The 20,561-nt window shown below is 39.6% G+C and overlaps 1 protein-coding gene across 3 annotated transcripts in view; it reads right to left on the reverse strand.

Annotated features, from left to right (window-relative positions):
• slc9a1a (solute carrier family 9 member A1a) overlaps positions 1–9,779 on the reverse strand; it is a 33,279-nt gene extending 23,500 nt beyond the window's left edge. For all 3 annotated transcript variants that reach the window (XM_061717294.1, XM_061717293.1, XM_061717292.1), the window contains exon 1: positions 8,737–9,779. In XM_061717294.1, coding sequence (XP_061573278.1) covers positions 8,737–9,013 — 277 coding nt within the window. In that variant the 5' untranslated portion in view covers positions 9,014–9,779. The remainder of the gene's footprint in view (positions 1–8,736) is intronic.
• Positions 9,780–20,561: the final 10,782 nt, after the last annotated feature.

The raw sequence follows: 20,561 nt of genomic DNA on the forward strand, positions 1-20,561 counted from the left end.
AATAAAAGGCTGATAACGGAATGTGAGTAACTATTGTTTTCTTAAATATCCGAATTTTAGCACACAAGCTCACTTCCATGAATTCAAAACTCTGGCCAGAGATTAATTTTATGTTTAGTTTAGTTTCAATTCAAATTTCAACTTCAAAAATACTTAAATCCCCGAGGTGAAATTAATTGCATGTATAATCAGCTATGTGAGAAGTTAAAATGTTTATAAAATTAGGAGAAAAAAACAATCCCAGAAGAACAACACATGACCTATTACACTGGGACACTGATTTAGGAACAAATTCATTGACCTTTCTGATCATTCCTTTGCACAACTAATCAAGTTGAGGTCTGGACTTTGACCCCATCTTTGTAATCCCTTGAGTCTCTTCTTTTTCCATGGGATTCTGTTGTAGATTTGCTGATGTTATTTGCAGCTGCATGCTCCAGTTTTAGTCAACTTTCAGGCACAGATATAATGAAAACTATGAAGCAGAAACAGAAACCTGTAGTTCTATACTCAATGTAGAAGACTTGAGTGCTTTGCTATAAAGTAGCTTTTGTAGTTTATTCAGTGATTGTAAAGGTTCCTGGGTTCTGTACTGCAAAACAAACTCAACTTATCACTGTCCTGGCTGTTGGTTTAAGGCTGATATGCTGCCTTTGGTCTGTTATCTATTCTTTAGTCTTTTCTCTTAAACAAGATTTTTGCCCAAGTTCCTCGGTTTGTACAGTTTAGGTTGCAATTCAACACAAACTCATGCTGTAATTTTTTTATTTTTTTTTTTAAATGGCTTTCTCTTGGAAACTTTGTATCTTATTTTACATTTTTCTTAACTTCTGCTTGAATAAAAGACTAGCAAATAAAATAAACACTAAACATTTTAATTCCTATGAAAATAATAAGCATGCACTTTTCCCATTTAGTTTTTGTAACATAATGATATGAGGTAATAAGTTACTCCAAAAACTACCTATATTTAAAATCTCTTATTGGTCATATGATTTTTTTCCCCCACTGTATCTTGATGCCCAGGAAAGCAGATTGATTCTAATGGAAAGAAAATAAGTAAAAACATTTTGAAACTATTCCATCACCAAGGGTGATCAAAAGGGATAAGGGTAAGTGTGTGTGCAGGACAATCAGGTGGAGATAATAAGCCATTTCAGCAAAAACACTGACCCTGACCCTCCACTGAATCCCTTTTTACAGTTCCACACAACTTGGAACAGTAAAAAAGGATTCCCAGGAGGAAGCCTGAAACATCCAACCAAGACTATGTGATGACATTTAGCACATTCTGAAATCTGTCCTGCATGACTCCAATTACCGCCCTCAGCGGTCATCTACAGTGAAGAGCCATATCACACAAGATTAGATTGTCATGAGGAGGAACTTAGGAGGAGGAAAGAATAACTCAGATTCAGTGTAGAAAAACCTCACCGTGGGTAACGGTGAGTTTTATTGACGCGGCATTCCTAAAGGAGAAGATCGGGTTGTTCGTCATGGCTTCTTCTCAACAACAGTAACTGCTATGTCTTTGCCATTTTCCCGACTGGGAGCTTTTATAAAGCAAGCTTAGTGCAAACCAGCAAAGGGTAACCGCTCTTTCAAACCTGCATGTGTGCCCAGTGTCGACACAGCATGCTACTTGCAACACATCATTTCCAAAGCCAGTAACAGTGTCCTGTTGCCAGGTGACCAACTGTAAATTACTCGCAACAGGATCAACTGGAGCGAACAGATTAACTGATGTGAGAACATTTTACATTTCTGCTTGGTACATTTATTTATTATTTTCACAGATGTTCTCGTGTTTGGCTGGTTGAACGGTTTTTAAACACTATAACAGGCTGGATCTCACAGAAAGGTCAAGAAACACATTCACCTTAGAATGACGCAGGCCTTGTCCGTGACTACAGTGCTGAGCAAAAGATCGGTTGCTGCGAGTCATTGTTTGACTTTTCGATGCAGGCTATTGTGCACTTTAAATTATTTATTATAGCCTGGTGCTGGCATAGAGACGAATGGAAGCAGCAGAAATAATAATTTTCTACACGTTTGAAACTAAGTGTCATCTTAATTGTGAATATTGAACTGGTCTATAGGAACAATGTATTGATTGCAGACCAACCTTGATCTAACTTTATTAAGGCAACAAACATTATGCATTGGGTTAAAAAAAAAACATGGAGGGAAGCTGTGTCAATATTGATATAGAGAGAGAGCACAGGCTTCAGGCTAAAATGCTTCTACCAAGTTAAACCTTCTCTGGTCCATTTACAAAGATTCCAGACAAGAAAAATAACAAAATAGGATTAGGTATAATAAGTAAAACCATGGAGTAGGAAAATCTGAACACTTTTGTTTGTATATGATATAAGGGAATCTCTAGGATTGCTTTGAACATCTAATCATGGAAAATAAACCTAACAGAACTGTATATGCATGTCTGGTAACGTGACTGCAGTCTATGCTTTTAATAGTCTAATAAGTGTGTTTATGGGAAGAAAAAAAACAAGAAACACAATCCTTAAGGTCTGTAAGCAGGATCCCTCTACAAAAAGACAACCTCACAGTAGACTTTAATCCCAAAAACATGGGGTAAAAAACAAACCCACTCACCCATAACTCAACAGTGAGAGGCCTTAACTTCACATAATAGACTATATTGCTGCTGCTGTTCATATGAGGTTGTATTTACCAAATGTTAAGGCCTGGTAAAGACCAGATTATTTTTGGACGATCTCATGTGCAAAATCCTTCAACTAAAAGCAGTTTATTCAATATGAGAGTAGTTCATCCTCAATATTGCATACTGTACCTTTAAGGTTTCTGTAAATACATGTATCTTTAAGATTAGGAGCATGTCAGCATATCTTTTTGTTAAGAAATGTGGAAGTCTCAACCAAAATAACACAATAAAGATAAGTGAAGCACAACTTATAACACAGTGACTCGGCCTCTGCCTGCAGCATGCTATCGAATGCTGTACTGGGGACATTTCCCCTGTAGTATCATGGATTAGTATGATCTTACGCTCATATTGCAATGGGGTGTGCCAGCTTCCACACAATAACTAATTAAAGTTACTCAGCAAGAGTTATAGGTGTTGTCAGACTCTGGGCTGTTATGCTGAAGTTTATTCATTAAAAAGCAGTCTGGGTTGATCTGGGCAGACTGCTTCAAATCGCAATTTCATCAAGAAATGGCAGTGACTCTGCAAAAATAATTTGATAACGTCAGACACACGTATCAATACGTAAAGTTGAAGTATTAACAAAATCCATCGATACTGAAGGTAGACCTTATTATCAGTATAACTAACTGTTATCTCATCTTTTTGTTGTCGATAAGGAGACTTAATTTATAAGTCTCTTAGGGAAGGACTAGACATATATATGAACTTAACAACCTCAGCAGTCGTAAAATAATATTGATCAAGATAAGTTGTTTGAGAACTCAACCTCTGCAATCTGAAAATATCCTGCAGCCTGTAAGAGCCTGATTTACCGGTAAAAGTCACGTTTCAATTTTCTATCATTGCAAATAATACTGTGGAATGAATTAGGGGCGTATAGTCCCACAAGACACACACACACACAAACACAAACACTTATAAACTACAGGATCCCATCTAGTTATAACATGTCCTTATATAAAACCAAATGCGCCACAGTTTATCAGGTGTAAGATGAGGGTAAAACTGACAACCATAGTTTAGGAATGATGACTCATCATTCATAAATTTCCACTGAATACCTGAACAAATCAGTACACTTAATGTTTTAAAAATACCTCTACCGCCACGTGGCTCTATTGCTTACTCGTAGTCTAACTTTTCATTTTTATAGAGATGGAACTGATGCAATCCAATATTGGTATGAATGTTTGACACTAATGCAATTTACTGGTCGGTTATCAGAATGACAACGTCAATCAAAATATTTAACTCAAATTCCAAAACTTTAAGAGTTTAATGTGTTATGCCCTACTTTATTTATCAGGTTCATAAAAAACATTGTTCTGTTTTACTTATTTGAAGGGTTACATAATATACTTGCTTATTTATTCATCTAGTTTTTGAACGTTCATTGCAATAATTCAGTTTAAAAACAACAACAGTCACACTTTGATATCACAATTAGCATCAGTTATTGGGAAGTACATATTGGAATCAGTTTGAAACTCAAAACAAGGTGGATTGATGCCTCGATTTTTTTGTTTTAATCAACCATCTAGTTAATGCTGCATAAAAATCAATTGGCATTTTAATGTTGTGTGATTTCATATAATCAGGTCAGATAACTATAAACAACTTCATCTCAGAAAAACAAAAAGTTAAATCTGCAATGTGAAAACATTATCACATCAGTAGGTATTCTGCAGCTTTGCTTAGAACATGTCGTACCTGTATGATTTTTTTTCTTAATGATGTACCGTTGTTAGTAGTAGTAAAGCATGCAAGTAAAGCATGGAAAGATTTGTGGTTTGTGCCATTTATTGTCACCCTGCAAACCTAGATTGAAAATAACAAGATTGCATTTCTGTATTTCTTTAGGAAACCTTACAACTATTCTGTATAAACATCTCCATGTTACCCTTTATAAGAGACCCATATGAGAACTTTTCCAATCTGTTAATTTTTTTTAGTTTACAGTTCAACCCCAACAGCAGCAAAAGCTACACCCATAATGATATCAGCTAAGAGAATGTAATCGTGCACAGCTATTATTAAGTAAGACACAGGGGTGACACAGCTCTTCAAATTGTTTGGTCAGCTTTGAATTTAAAGAAAAAGGTGAACCTGACTGAACTTGTGAAACATATTACAAAAACCTTTGCTGGAGGACAGGAATCCAGGACACTGACATATGTATACATCATATGTATCTCAAGGTGTGTCTGATTGTCTGCTCTTGAATTACCAGTGAATCTGGTAATACAACATATGTTGTATTAGACGCTATATAAATAAAACTGAATTGAATTGAATTGAATCTTATCAGATTCAGATTATTATGAGAAGGACAGCCAACTAATTATAACTGAAACAAGGCTTTTAAAATGCATTTCCCCCTTAACATGGTGGAAAAAAGATCTGAGTCACTTCATGAGGACTACTAAGTACACATTTACTGCCACTTGTGCATTCTGAGTCATCGTGGGTTTCAGTAGCAGTTCTTTTGACTGAAAAGCAGGACCAAACCATCACCCTTCCACCACCATGCTTAAGAGCTGGTGTAAGGTGTTCATGCTGATAGCCTTAGTTTGGTTTTCTTCAAATAAACTGTTACGCAATATTCAATTTGTTCCCATCTGTCCAAAGAACATTGTTAGAGAAGTGTTAATGTTTTCAAGATTCAACTTTGTAAACTGAAGTTGCGCTGACAAGTTTTAGAGAGAAGAGGTTTTTTCTTGGTAACCTTTACAAGCAAACTACACTTGTTCTGAATTTCTCTACTTGTACCGTTATGAACTTTAACATTTAGCATGCTAACTCTGGCCTGTAGAATCTGAGATGTAGTTCTTGAAGTATTTGCTATTTCTCTGAGAACTGCACAGCCTGACTTTGGGGTGGACTTACTTAAGATTGACAACTGTCTCAAATATATTGCACAGGTAAACCCTTGTTCTCACTTTAGAATGATGAATTCCAGATTACATTTGCTTCTATAAGACCATTGCTGATATCTTTCTCCTTTGGCATTGTGTTAACACATACCTGAATGCTAAAGACCACCAAACGAACCTTCTCCTTTTCTAGAGGTATTCCAATTTGCTGATTATTTGATCAATAGTATTTGATCAGCAAGAATTTTCAACACCTGGAATCTGTTTAACTTCTTGACTGATGTTGAAGTGGTAAGACTATGTATTACTCAACTTTTACATTTAGCTTCTGTAAAATAAAATGACAACATATGATTTGTTATTTCAATCATCTGAGGTAATTAATTTCAAGACCTAATAAGGACCAGTTTATTTTCTACATCATGGTACAAAAACTCATAATTGAAAGAGGTCCTGCTTACTTTTTTTGCGCAACTAACTACTACAACATTGCAAACAGGGAAAGCTGCTTTAGGAATAAATGGATGGTGGACTTGCTTTTAGGCTTCAGAGTCTATGATCATGAATCAGGATGAGTTGTGTAGCAGCAACAGAGAATTACCCACAGCTTATTTTCAACAGCGCCGTTATGATCAGATACTTTCCACTGATGTTAGCCTAATTCCTTCAGCTCATTCACTTTCCTTATGCTTGTAGTTGCACTTGACGTCCTTGAGCTGTGTCCTATGTGTAAAGCCCCCCATGCCAGGTGGTTCTTCTCTGCCCATTCTTTCCCCTGAGACTCTGGGCTTCTTGCCCAGACAGTGAGGCAGCATTGTCCCTGGCTACAGGCTGCTACTCAGTCAGGACCTTGATGTAACAGGCAACTGACAGGCTGCTGGTTAAAAAAAAAACTAAACAAAAAAAGCTGAGCATTGCAGTGTTCTGCTGAACACCCGACACAATGAGGAACCGATGATTGAGGGGCAAGACGGGACAGTGTGCAGAGGAATAAGGAGAGGATTTAAACTGACCCTAAACAACTGAGCAAGGAAAAACACTAAAATATTTTTGTTTGCATCACTGCTGACAACACAAGTTGATTTTATTCTCTCTCATAGTAATGTAACAAGGCTCTGCCTCACAAGGAAGTAGCAGGTGGTCATCCAGTGTTAGAAACGTGCCAAATGTGACACTTTTTCCAATCCACACTGCTGTATCAGGCTGCTTTGTCATCACTGCAGCTGCAATGACAGCTCAAAGAGATATTTGCCGCACATAATGGGCAAACCTGATGAGCAATCTGGATGACCAGCATTACAGGTTCAACTTCTGAGCTATTGTGGTCAAAAGTATGAGGCAACAGCAGCAGGTAACAACTTTGACTGGTATGCAATACAAGCAGCCTGGTCCAGACATCACATACTAACCAGAACATGTTACGTTCACATGTGTTAATCAGACTATAACAGTTTTAGGGTAAGTATTTTTTGTTTTTGTTTTGTTTTCCAGTGTTGACTGAATGCATGTTTTTAGTTTGGGGCATCAGCTGAAGGAATAATTAAAGGGGACCTATTATGAAAAACATGTTTTTTCTTGCTTTATCATATATAAAGTGGTCTCCCCTCAGCCTGCCAACTCAGAGAAGGAGGAAAGCAACCAAATTCTGCAGTGTCTGTACAGCCGCCCGGATGATCCATCCAGTGTGATGTGGCTTCTACGAGCCGTTCAGATTCTGCTCCCTTTCGTTACGTAACCAAAATGCAAACCACGCCCACAACTAAACACCGTGTCCTAACTGCATGCGAGCGTCCGACTATTGCGTCGCACTGCGTGACATCGGACGCTCTCTGTCCATCTCCCTCCAGCCAGCTGCCACTTTATTGAGGTTTTTGTAGTGAACTGAGGAGGTATCATAGAGATAACTTCTCATTTCAACTAACTGGATCAGCCATGACTGTTTCCTACAGCGCTTTCAACCGGCTTCAACGCGAGCGACAGGAAGAAAATAGAAGCAGGGCGTCCGACAAATGTTCAGCTCAAAATGGCGCGCCGCGTCGCTGCAGCCAGTTAGGACAGTCCAATAGAAAATAAAGCAATGGAATTGATTTTGTCGCCGACGCTTGCTCGCATCGCATGCAGTTAGGACACGGTGTAACTCCGCCGGCCGGAGCTTCCGCCATTTTTTCATAGCGGTGTATCGCGTCATTCAGGCAGCCAATCAGCACAGTGCATCATTATCATAGCCTCCCTGCCCACTCAGAATCCTGCATAGATAATGAGGTTAGAGAATTGGAAGATAAAGACATGGCTCAGAGTAGGGCTGGGCGATATATCGAGATTTTAATATATATCGATATATTTTCAAACGCGATATGGTACGAGACAATATCGTTTATATCGATTTAAAAAAATAATAATAATAATTATTTATTTTTTTTATGATTTTGATATAGCTTATTTTGTGACAAATTGACTTGAATGTTTTATTTGAGATTTGCACAAATGTTTTGTTATTTGCACAACTGTCAACCTCAGTGGAAAAGTCTGCCTGTTACTGTCTACATTGTATTAATTGCACAGTGTATTTTAATTGAATTGTTATGCAGGAAAGGGATATTTGTTTTATTTTATTCAAGAAGCATTTTTATTCTATATATGCAGGCAGTTTATTTTTATTTCATTTGTTTTATACATTTTGATATTGTGCAGACCTGTTAATAAAGGTACCTGTGTGACATTTGGCACGAGGCTTTGTATTAAAACTGACTGTTTTTTTAAGGGTTTGCCTCAGAAAAAATGAAGCTAACAGAGATGCTATGCTATAATGCTTTGGGGGAAACCCCAATTATGGCACGGAAAAAATATCGATATATATCGAGTATCGCCATTTAGCTAGAAAATATCGAGATATGACTTTTGGTCCATATCGCCCAGCCCTAGCTCAGTGGCTGAATTTCTCATTTATTTAGCAAAAACTATCAAAAGCTTGTTTTTAAGACATTCAAGGCCTGTTTAAAATAGGTATTAGATGCCATAATAGGTCCACTTTAAGTTCACACGTGTTATGAGACTATAACAGGTAAGTATTGTTTGTTTTCCAGTGTTGACTGAATGCTTGTTTTTAGTTTGGGGGGGCATCAGCTGAAGGAATAGTTAAATGGTGTATGCAGGTGACATCCACATACTCACCTAGTTTCATCAAAGAGGCGAGCAGCACCCACAGCGAGATCTCAAACGGGGTTTTAATGTGTGCATATTCGAAGCTGAGCACGGGGAAAGCCTTCTTGGTGAAGTTGTGCGTTTGGTTGTCGACTTTCTGGTGTTTCCCGTGGTCGTCGACGGCCGGGGAGGCGGCGGTGCCAGCCAGCAGCAGCAGCAGCGCCGCCGCCAGCGGCAGCAGCAGCCCCGGCTGCAGCGGGAGAGTCCTCCGGCCGCCCGCCGGGCTCCAAGCCGGGCTCCGAGCCATGGTGCTGGAGAGCGACAATAACACAAGCGGCGTGGAAAAAAAAAAAAAAAAAAAAGTCCCGTTTGAAGAAAAAAAAAAAAAAACACACCAAGCAACTTCAAGGAAGTCAAGGAAGTTGAGTCGGTTTTAACATTACAATGCAACAATAATCAACCAACTCTTCAAAAGGGAGATTTTGGTCAGTTTGGAATGGAACGACGGTCGTTAGGACCACCGCGGTTGCCTAGGTAACCGTCGCTCCTGACGGTGGTGGTCGGCGAACAGAAGCAGGAAACAACAGAGTTTCTCCTTTACGTGAGCTCAGACGACCGTGTTTCTCTCTCTCCGCGGCTGGAGATTTTTCACAAGTTTCCCCCGCTTCCCCGTCTGTCAACGTCCCCGTCGGTTGGAGGTGTCAGTGTTCAGGTAGAGCCGGCGGCGGCTTCCATCCATCCCACTCCCCGAGCCGTCCTGCTCCTTCCCGGCTGCCCGCACAACTCGTCCGACAGACTGAGTGACGGAGCTGGAGCTCAGATGCTGACCTTGAGAGACAAGGAGGAGGAGGAGGAGAAGCCACACGGCTTGCCACATCGCATTCTGCCCTCTACCATGTGTACCTCAACTTTTTTTGAGGGTGGACGGGAATGATGTCCGCGTATGCGGCATCTCCTGCGTGTGTGTCCGGGAGGGACGGAGCTCGGAGCTCGGAGGGAGAGGAGAGCAGCTCCGCTGCGGGGGCTGCAGGTCTGTGTCCGGGGTGTCCAGCTGCCTGGTCTGCGGTGATGTCGGTACGTGCAACCTTCAAAACGCACACCCTTTCGCGGAGGTTTGGCTGGATGGGAGGAGGAGGAGGAGGGGTGGAGATGAATGGGAGGGAGGTTTGATTATAGTGACATCTATAGGAATGGAGGTTGAAAATGTGCCACATGCACCTGTTCATAAACGGGGTCATAAAGGGATCCATCCAAAGGCCAACTAAGGGTCCTCATCCCAGTCCAGACACCATTTTTGAAGTTGGGTGATTCTCCAACTATGGTACATTTTGACCTGGACATTTTCAGAAAATTCAGAAGAATTTTTAAATTAAATAATTGGTATACTTTGTATTCCCATTCTGCCTACATACCTGCCATGATGCTGGCTGTAGTAATTTTTCATGATTAATATTACATTTTTGGCATTTTTTCCAGACTAGGCAAAAAAATGTAATTTCCATCACCTACCAAAAAATGTGTTTTAAAGCAAAAATATTTAAAGATTCTGTACTGTAAGCATATTTGATCAAAGATTACACTGGCAACTGTCCAAATCCAACATTTATGTATTTCTTAGAAATGTAAGTGTAATGATTTTGCAATATTAACTCTAAAAAACGCTTAATATTAGGTTACAGAAACCTTTAATTTAACATTATACATTTTCAAATCAGATATTTTTCAACCCATATATATACACCACACTTCCAATCATCAATCTATCAACACAACAACAATAATTGGCTTAACTCTATTTTACAAAATGTGTTTTTCATAAAAACATGTGTGGGTGTGGAAATGACATGACATTTATGGCTAATATTGGTTATTGGTCAATAAAAATACTAGAAATCACTATAAAATGGGGAAATGAGATGCAGTCAAACTTGAAACAGTCATAAAAATGACTCAAATGAGATCCAGAAACTAGAAGGTGATGAATCATGACCAGATAAAATCACTAAGTGACCCAAAATGAGCACAGAATGACAATCTGCTACTCAGTCAGGACCTTGATGTAACAGGCCACTGACAGGCTGCTGGTGCTTGGCTTTGTCTTAGTTTCTTAGTCTTGTTTTTAGTCTTCTTTGTAAAGCGCTCCAGATCTGTCGCTTCAGGTGAAAAGCGCTATATACATTGAAATTATTATTATTATTATTATTATTATTATTATTATTATTATTATTATTATTATTATTATTATTATTATTATTAAAATATTGCACTTGTTCTTGAACGGGATCATAAAGGGATCCAACCAAAGTCCAACTAAGGGTCCTCACCCCAGTCCAGACACCATTTTTGAAGTTATGTCTAACATTAGTGGTCAATAAAAATACTAGAAATCACTATAAAATGGGGAAATGAGATGCAGTCAAACTTGAAACAGTAATAAAAATGACTCAAATGAGATCCAGAAACTAGAAGGTGATGAATCATGACCAGATAAAATGTCAGGGTTTGACACTTCCCCCCCAGTCTTTGAGTTTCTGTTTTGCCCCACCTGTGTCCCATCTGCCCTGATTGTCTGCACCTGTGTCTCGTCGTGTCTCGTTATCCCCTGAGTATTATCTGGTCTTGTCATTCCCTGTCGGTCTGTACTGTGCTTCTCTCCATGTGCTCCAGTTTTTTTTATCCCTGTTCCTGTTAGTTTTTATCCTGCCAAGCAGCGCTTTTGGTTTTTGGTTTTTGCCTCGTTTTGTGGAATAAATCCTTGTTTTTTGAGAACTCCTGCCTCCGGGCTCTCTCTCTCTCCTGCATCTGGGTCCTCACCTTACCAGCCTGACAAAGGCCTGACATAAAATCACCAAGTGACCCAAAATGAGCACAGAATTAAAATCTGCTGCTCAGTCAAGACCTTGATGTAACAGGCAACTGACAGGCTACTGGTTCAGAAAAACAAATCAAAAAAAGCTGAACGTTGCAGTGTTCTGCTGAATTCCCGACACAATGTTTAACCGTTGATTGAGGGGCAAGACGGGAACTGAGACTAAACAGAGCAAAGAAAAACACTAAAATATTGCACTTGTTCTTGAATGGGATCATAAAGGGATCCACCCAACCCCTAACTAAGGGTCCTCACCCCAGTCCAGACACCCTTTTTGAAGTTATGTCTAACATTTGTTAGTGGTCAATAAAAATACTAGAAATCACTATTAAATGGGGAAATGAGATGCAGTCAAACTTGAAACAGTCATAAAAATGACTCAAATGAGAGCCAGAAACTAGAAGGTGATGAATCATGACCAGATAAAATCACCAAGTGAACCAAAATGAGCACAGAATGACAATCTGCTACTCAGTCAGGACCTTGATGTAACAGGCAACTGACAGGCTGCTGGTTCAACAAAACAAAACAAAAAAAGCTGAACGTTGCAGTGTTTTGCTGAATTCCCGACACAATGTGGAACCGATGATTAAAGGGGCAAGACAGGAACTGAGAACTGAGACTAAACAACAGAGCAAATAAAAACACTAAAATAAGAGTTCGGGCTTTCCCCTGAACTCTTCCCTTGACCCCTTTTATTCAAATATTTTTTTTTGCTGCCCACAACTTTTTATCTTACTTAGTAGCTACTAGGCTTTGTCTTAATTTCTTAGTCTTGTTTTTAGTCTTCTTTGTAAAGCGCTCTGAGATCTGTCGCTTCAGGTGAAAAGCGCTATATAAATTGAAATTATTATTATTATTATTATTATTATTATTATTAAAATATTGCACTTGTTCTTGAATGGGATCATAAAGGGATCCACCCAACCCCTAACTAAGGGTCCTCACCCCAGTCCAGACACCCTTTTTGAAGTTATGTCTAACATTTGTTAGTGGTCAATAAAAATACTAGAAATCGCTATAAAATGGGGAAATGAGATGCAGTCAAACTTGAAACAGTCATAAAAATGACTCAAATGAGATCCAGAAACTAGAAGGTGATGAATTATGAGCAGATAAAATCACCAAGTGACCCAAAATGAGCACAGAATTAAAATCTGCTACTCAGTCAGGACCTTGAGTTAACAGGCAACGGACAGGCTGCTGGTTCAACAAAACAAAACAAAAAAAGCTGAACCTTGCAGTGTTCTGCTGAATTCCCGACATAATGTTTAACCGATGATTGAGGGGCAAGACGAGAACTGAGAACTGAGACTAAACAACAGACCAAAGAAAAATGGGGTCATAAAGGGATCCACCCAAAGCTCAACTAAGGGTCCTCATCCCAGTCCAGACACAATTTTTGAAGTTATGTCTAACATTTGTTAGTGGTCAATAAAATACTAGAAATCACTATAAAATGGGGAAATGAGATGCAGTCAAACTTGAAACAGTAATAAAAATGACTCAAATGAGATCCAGAAACTAGAAGGTGATGAATCGTGACCAGATAAAATGTCAGGGTTTGACACTTCCCCCCCAGTCTTTGAGTTTCTGTTTTGCCCCACCTGTGTCCCATCTGCCCTGATTGTCTGCACCTGTGTCTCGTCGTGTCTCGTTATCCCCTGAGTGCTGAGTGTATCTGGTCTTGTCATTCCCTTGTTCCCTGTCGGTCTGTACTGTGCTTCCCTCCATGTGCTCCAGTTTTTTTTATCCCTGTTCCTGTTAGTTTTTATCCTGCCAAGCAGCGCTTTTGGTTTTTGGTTTTTGGTTTTTGCCTCGTTTTGTGGAATAAATCCTTGTTTTTTGAGAACTCCTGCCTCCGGCCTCTCTCGGTCTCCTGCATCTGGGTCCTCACCTTACCAGCCTGACAAAGGCCTGACATAAAATCACCAAGTGACCCAAAATGAGCACAGAATTAAAATCTGCTACTCAGTCAGGACCTTGATGTAACAGGCAACTGACGGGCTGCTGGTTCAACAAAACAAAGCAAAAAAAGCTGAACGTTGCAGTGTTCTGCTGAATTCCCGACACAATGTGGAACCGATGATTGAGGGGCAAGACGGGAACTGAGACTAAACAACAGAGCAAAGAAAAACACTAAAATATTGCACCTATTCTTGAATGGGATCATAAAGGGATCCACCCAACCCCTAACTAAGGGCCCTCACCCCAGTCCAGACACCCTTTTTGAAGTTATGTCTAACATTTGTTAGTGGTCAATAAAAATACTAGAAATCACTATAAAATGGGGAAATGAGATGCAATCAAACTTGAAACAGTAATAAAAATGACTCAAATAAGAGCCAGAAACTAGAAGGTGATGAATCATGACCAGATAAAATCACCAAGTGAACCAAAATGAGCACAGAATGAAAATCTACTACTCAGTCAGGACCTTGATGTAACAGGCAACTGACAGGCTGCTGGTTCAACAAAACAAAACAAAAAAAGCTGAACGTTGCAGTGTTTTGCTGAATTCCCGACACAATGTGGAACCGATGATTAAAGGAGCAAGACGGGAACTGAGAACTGAGACTAAACAACACAGCAAAGAAAAACACTAAAATAAGAGTTCAGGCTTTCCCCTGAACTCTTCCCTTGACCCCTTTTATTCAAATATTCTTTTTTGCTGCCCACAACTTTTTATCTTACATAGTAGCTAGGCTTTGTCTTAGTTTCTTAGTCTTGTTTTTAGTCTTCTTTGTAAAGCGCTCTGAGATCTGTCGCTTCAGGTGAAAAGCGCTATGTAAATTGAAATTATTATTATTATTATTATTATTATTATTATTATTATTATTATTATTATTATTATTATTATTCAAATATTGCACTTGTTCTTGAATGGGATCCTAAAGGGATCCACCCAAAGCCCAACTAAGGGTCCTCATCCCAGTCCAGACAGCATTTTTGAAGTTATGTCTAACATTTGTTAGTGGTCAATAAAAATACTAGAAATCGCTATAAAATGGGGAAATGAGATGCAGTCAACTTGAAACAGTAATAAAAATGACTCAAATGAGATCCAGAAACTAGAAGGTGATGAATCATGACCAGATAAAATCACCAAGTGACCCAAAATGAGCACAGAATGACAATCTGCTACTCAGTCAGGACCTTGATGTAACAGGCAACTGACAGGCTGCTGGTTCAAAAAAACAAAACAAAAAAAGCTGAACGTGGCAGTGTTCTGCTGAATTCCCGACACAATGTGGAACCGATGATTGAGGGGCAAGACGGCGGGAACTGAGAACTGAGACTAAACAACAGAGCAAATGCAAATGATATGCAAATGAGATCCAGAAACTAGAAGGTGATGAATCATGACCAGATAAAGTCACCAATGGCCCTTTTGCACTAGTACTTACTGAGCCCGACTCGGCTCGTCACGCCTCTACCCGTTTTGTCCCTGTTTGTTTTTCCACAGCCAGGTGAGAAGTGGGGGGGTTGGGGTGAAGCTGCTGTGACGTACGCGATTGCGCAACCGCTTTGTTCATGTCGGCGCTGATCAGAAATCAGCTGGAGCCGCAGGCCGCTGAGAGTAAAACAGCCCGTCTACATCCCTTTTTTAATTCTCTCGCCAGCCACCAGGTTCAACATCTGCACCTCAGAGTTGGATCACCAAACAGACGTTTTGCGCTTTATAATAAAATCGCCGCGAGCCGCGGGTCGCTCTCGCGCTGACTCCCGCTTCCTGATTCAAACGTCTGACGGCCCCGCCCCCCGACCAATCAGTGGTGCGGAGGGTGGTGATGTCAGAAAAAGTCCCTGCTCAGCCCGGTTAGAACCTCGCCAGAATGGTTACAGAAAAAGTATCAGCTTGGAGCGGCTCTACCCGCCTCAGCCCCTAGTGCAAAAGCGCAAGACGGGGCCGTGGCGGGTAGAACCGAGCTGAGGTGGGACTAGTGCAAAAGGGCCGCAAGTGACCAAAAATGAGCACAGAATGACACAAAATCATCATCTTAAAATCGTCAATAAAACAGTAGCTACAAAGAGAGTCAAATCCATCCGTTTGTGGTTATGTCTCTTTCATTTCAGGAGCTAGTTGCATCAGACTGTGTATAGTGTCATGACTAAAACTGAGTTATGACAAGGAAAGGAAATGTGTATAGACATTGCTTTCACAACATTTACAAAACTGTTTGTCTTTTACAGATCCTGATCATTCAAACACCTGTTTTTATTCCATATCAGGCTTACATTTGTCTTTATTAATACTACTACTACTACTACTACTACTACTACTACTACTACTAATAATAATAATAATAATAATAATAATAATAATAATAATAATAACAATAACAATAATAATAATAATAATAATAATAAATCTGTGTTTGCATGAACTGAAGAATGAAGAATGTGCACACATTGTCACTACCAGTTTGTGTGTAGACGTTGCACAAAATTGGACTCTGTGCTGTAAATGGCAGTGATCCGATATGTTTCAAGCCTCTTGTTCAATAAGTCCAAAGTGCAGTCAGTAGTCAGCCACAGACCAGACGGTTTTTATTTCTCATAAGAGACAAGAAATAGTGGTGCAATCTCAGCATTTGAAAGCATGGTGTGATGTTGCATGGTTAGTGATTATATTCACAGTGGAAATTGACTTGAGATACATTTTTTTATAGAAATCAGTGGTATGTTTCAGCCCCATATAGAAGCTTCATATATTGTTCAAGTTCACTTAACTGGAGCTCTTGCATTCTATACATCTGGTGAAAGATAGGACAGGATGTGTCAGTGGGAGTGGCTTTGGGGCATTTTTGAATTGCTAATCCAGATTTATGACTCGGAGCATTGTAAGCGCACCTTCTAGATTTAGCAACATGGTCATTTCCTTAATTGCAAAAGCAATGAGTAGAACCAGCTCTTCTGTTTTACAAGGGTTGTTTGTGTTCAAGCGAAAGCTAAGCCTAACCAAATTAGTGATGTTTCTCTGGGAATAAAGTTAACCTAGAAACAGCACATGGGCAAATCTAACGGGCACAAACAAACGCTAGAATGGTTTATTTGTTTTTGTTAATGTGAACCCAGGTTGCAGTGATAAAAATTAAGAGGTGTGCATAGCTGTGTGTAATATAAACTATCCCAGGCCTCCAACAACTAGGTCACGAGACAAGGAAAGAAGCAAGAAACTAGTTGATAATTATAGATTTGTGCTTACACAGCTGCTTTCTGCATCTACTGCAAAAACTGAGGCAAATATTCTGAACAACAATGGATGAGAGAACGTCTCATTTATCATAATCGTCCTGGTTTGACCGTTAATAAGATATGGTCAAAGTTGATAACGGCGTACTGAAAAACACCTACCGGTACTTATGTGAGGGTAAAAGGCAGCGCTTAGGCGGCAAAGTGTCTGTGCCGTTAGTTATTTGAGTCTCAGTGTCTTTATCAATCTTTATGGCTGTTTATGGCTGCTTTGTGGTTTTTTATGTTTTACAGCCTTTGGTTGATGATATGGTTGGAGACAGTCATCTGCTGCTTCTTTGTTTATTTTTATCACTTTTTAGACTAAAAAGTTATTTCTTTAGTATTGTTTTTTCCCATAAACACACATATTTTGTTGGAACCCATGCAACTTTATGGCACACTTTTTTTCCCCATTGCATCCTTTCAATGAGCTTATGCAATGAAGCGACATTTAATTCCGTCAAGGTCTGAGTTAATTTCTCACTAAGATCTTTAATTGAGAATGGGATCCCCAAAGAGTCTCAATGTGATTTCGCACATGAGCAGTTGTTACCTGGTAAGATGCCTGTGCAAGCAGGGAAGAAGAAAATTCACCTGGTGGAAAACCTGGTAATTTAGTTTATTCAGGTCATCAGTTTGTGAGGCTTATGGGAGACTGGACCCAAACAGGACAGAGGTGACGGTAAACAGTTTATTGTAATATGAAGGGAGGAGTTTGCTGGTATAGCCGGAGAGAAGAGTTCTGTGATGTGGTCCGAGAGATCCTTAACAAGGGAAGGAGTAAGACGTGAACACGGGTAGCAGGTAGGTTAGCGACTTGATTTGACTCGATTTCATTTTACTTGACTTGACTTGTTACTCTGAGAAGACTTCCACACACAACTCAAAGGGAAAGAGAAAGAGAGAGAGCAAAGGGTCCAACTGGGAGGAAAACACAGCTGACCTTTTTTTTTTGGGGTGCATCTCACACAGGCCTGCACAATGGACGCTAAGCATGATGGGTGCGTCACTCGATATACCCGCTCTTTCCTGATGTGCCCATCACTCTGGAAAAGGTTACACTTGAACTCATCTGACGACGTGACCTTTTTATGTCGCTCCAAAGTCCAATCTTTATGCATGATAGCAAACTGAAGCCTTTGTTTGCGGTTAGTGGTCTTCAGCTATCTTTGCATTGTATGTCAAGAAATAACCTTACTTCCGTTTTCAAATATCATCAGTCTGGTGATCTTTGTTGGTTCACAAAACATTTAAATGATCTTTGATCACAATCATTAACTATTTTTTCTCTGGCCACATTTCTTCCTAGAAGATGACCGTTCACCAGTATCTTTCCAGGATTTTCAACCATGCGTTGCACAGCTTTGGACCTGGCTGTTTAAGAGAGGAGGAACTACTCGCTGCAACATTTGTGTGAAATAACATCAATTTCATTAATGGCTTTTCAGTTTTGGTTCATGTTTGGGGATTGGTGCCGTGCTAAGGGCAAGACAAAACATCAGTTGTTTATTTACATGAGCTATGTGTATGTATTGACTTGTTGGACAGCAGTTTACATCAACACAAAACCCCCATTTTAAGGTTTGAATATATGCACGATGATTGTTTTGTATAGGCAAATAACTGATAAAGGTGTCTGGTTTGATTTTTTGCATTTATTCTTGACATTGTCTGTCCTTAAAAGCTTTATTTACTGTAATGTGTAATGCTTCAAAGCATGCTATTCTTCAGATATTTGGGAAGAGGGGTTTCAGTAGACTCAAATGCAAGTCAAGCCTATAGAAATATCCTGAGGGTTTTGCTGTAAAATAGAATATTAAACCAGTTGTCTGATGGTAATGATTGGATTTGCAACATAAGCCATGATTGGTTTGTTGAAGCTGAGCTGGAGAGCAGATTCAGACTGAGGCTACAACAGCTCCAAGCATGACTGAGTTTTGGCTCCAAAACCTGGGAAGCATCCCAGAAGATCAAAAAAAAGCAACAAATAGAAAAGAGTTAGGGAAGAAGTGTTCAGAAGAAGCATTTTAAGATTGAGAAGAAAGAAAACTACTATGTGGATTAAAACAAACCTGCAAAAATTAAACACTGAAGGCTTAACATAGAAATAGCAGGTTGCGCTTACAATGTCCTCTCTTTTACCTTCCCAGTTTATGAAACTTATTTTTGACAGGTGTTTGTTTGAATTTACTGTTTTCTAGGGCTTCTGTGTTCACACTATGTCAGAGACATAAATCTTGGAAACATGGTGAACGCTCAGTTGTGGCGAAGCTGTGATGGCAAGAGCTTTGCTGCTCAAACCTAAACGGCATCGAATCCCCGGAGAAAATAATAGGTGACATGGTGCTGTGGGTAGCAGATATGAGCCAAATTTCCCGGCAGGATGGAAGTAAAAACATGACCAGCCTATCAAAATCCTGCTGAAACTACTTATAGCAAATAAACTATGTTCCTTGAGGTCACATGAACTGAAAGCCCTACGGGTTCAGCGATGTTAAGGCCCTCTAATGCCAAAAATGTAGATTTGATCAAAGGTTAGTTGCACTATACAAAAATAACAAAACCAAAGCCTTAAGAAAAGGGAACTGTAAATAGAAAGCTTTATTTATCCAAGATCAAGCAAAAACTATTTTATTGAACCTTGCTGACCAAGCTTGGAGCTCAAATCTATGTACTTTTGCCTTCGGGAAGCTTTTTTTTTCTTCATATTCTTGAAGCGAAAGAAAACATTCTCAGTCCCAGAAGTTACATTTTATTCCTCCAAACGGTGCAATTACACGATTTCAGATCATGAACTTCTCCTAGTTCTCTGGAGCACTAAACTGGTTTATATGTGAGCTTTGGAGTTTTATTTTCTGCACTCATCTACATGAAATGAGCATCTTTGTTGTCACCCACAAACCACTCAACAAACAACAAATGGCTGCCTGCAATTTTTACAACGTTCACTGGAATTCAATACAAGCAAAGGTTCTGTCACTACATTGCATTTTGTTTTGTTCTCCAAATCTCAAAGCCATGTTGAGAAACATATCCACATTCATCTCATGACCATGGACCCAAAGCTCGAGCTTATCTGCCACGACAAGAGTTGATGGTTTGAAGTTTCTTGTCCTTTGGCAAGAAGCTAAACGTCACATTACCCTCAACGAGTGAATGAGGCGTAAAAGCTCTTTGAGTGGCAGCCAAATCTAGATGGTTGCTATAAAATGCACTTCCTTTGACCATTTCTACTTATACGACCCAAAAAGGCAATAACAATCTTCTCAACATATATCTTCTTCTTTGCAAATGTCACATTAAACTGATCAGTCCGACATCCCGATTAGAAAAGGGGATGTTTATTATCCAATTGTTTCTCTCAGTTGTCCGCCTGGAAACTGTATCACTTACTGAGTCCCGGCTAAACGCTAAACGGCTTTCCATTAGAATCTGGCTGCAGGATCCATTGCTGTCACCCTGTGGATTTGTGACGATGAGCCAGCAGGGATCTGGGGTGAGACCTAATTAAAAAAAACAAAACAAATGGTGACATGACACCGCTTGGTATAATCTCTGCAAACGATAACACACTCTGACAGCATGTCTGTCAGCGGGGATGAGGGCAAAACATTATGACGGCTTTAATTGCATACTCTGGGCAGAAGTATTTATTTGAGGATTTTATGGACTAACATGTCACTTCTGACGCTAAATTGGAATATCTGGATAATGGACGGCTCTCTCTTTGTTTGCCTCCTTTCTCTCA

The sequence above is a fragment of the Cololabis saira genome, chromosome 3, assembly GCF_033807715.1.
Source record: "Cololabis saira isolate AMF1-May2022 chromosome 3, fColSai1.1, whole genome shotgun sequence".
NCBI lineage: Eukaryota > Metazoa > Chordata > Actinopteri > Beloniformes > Belonidae > Cololabis > Cololabis saira.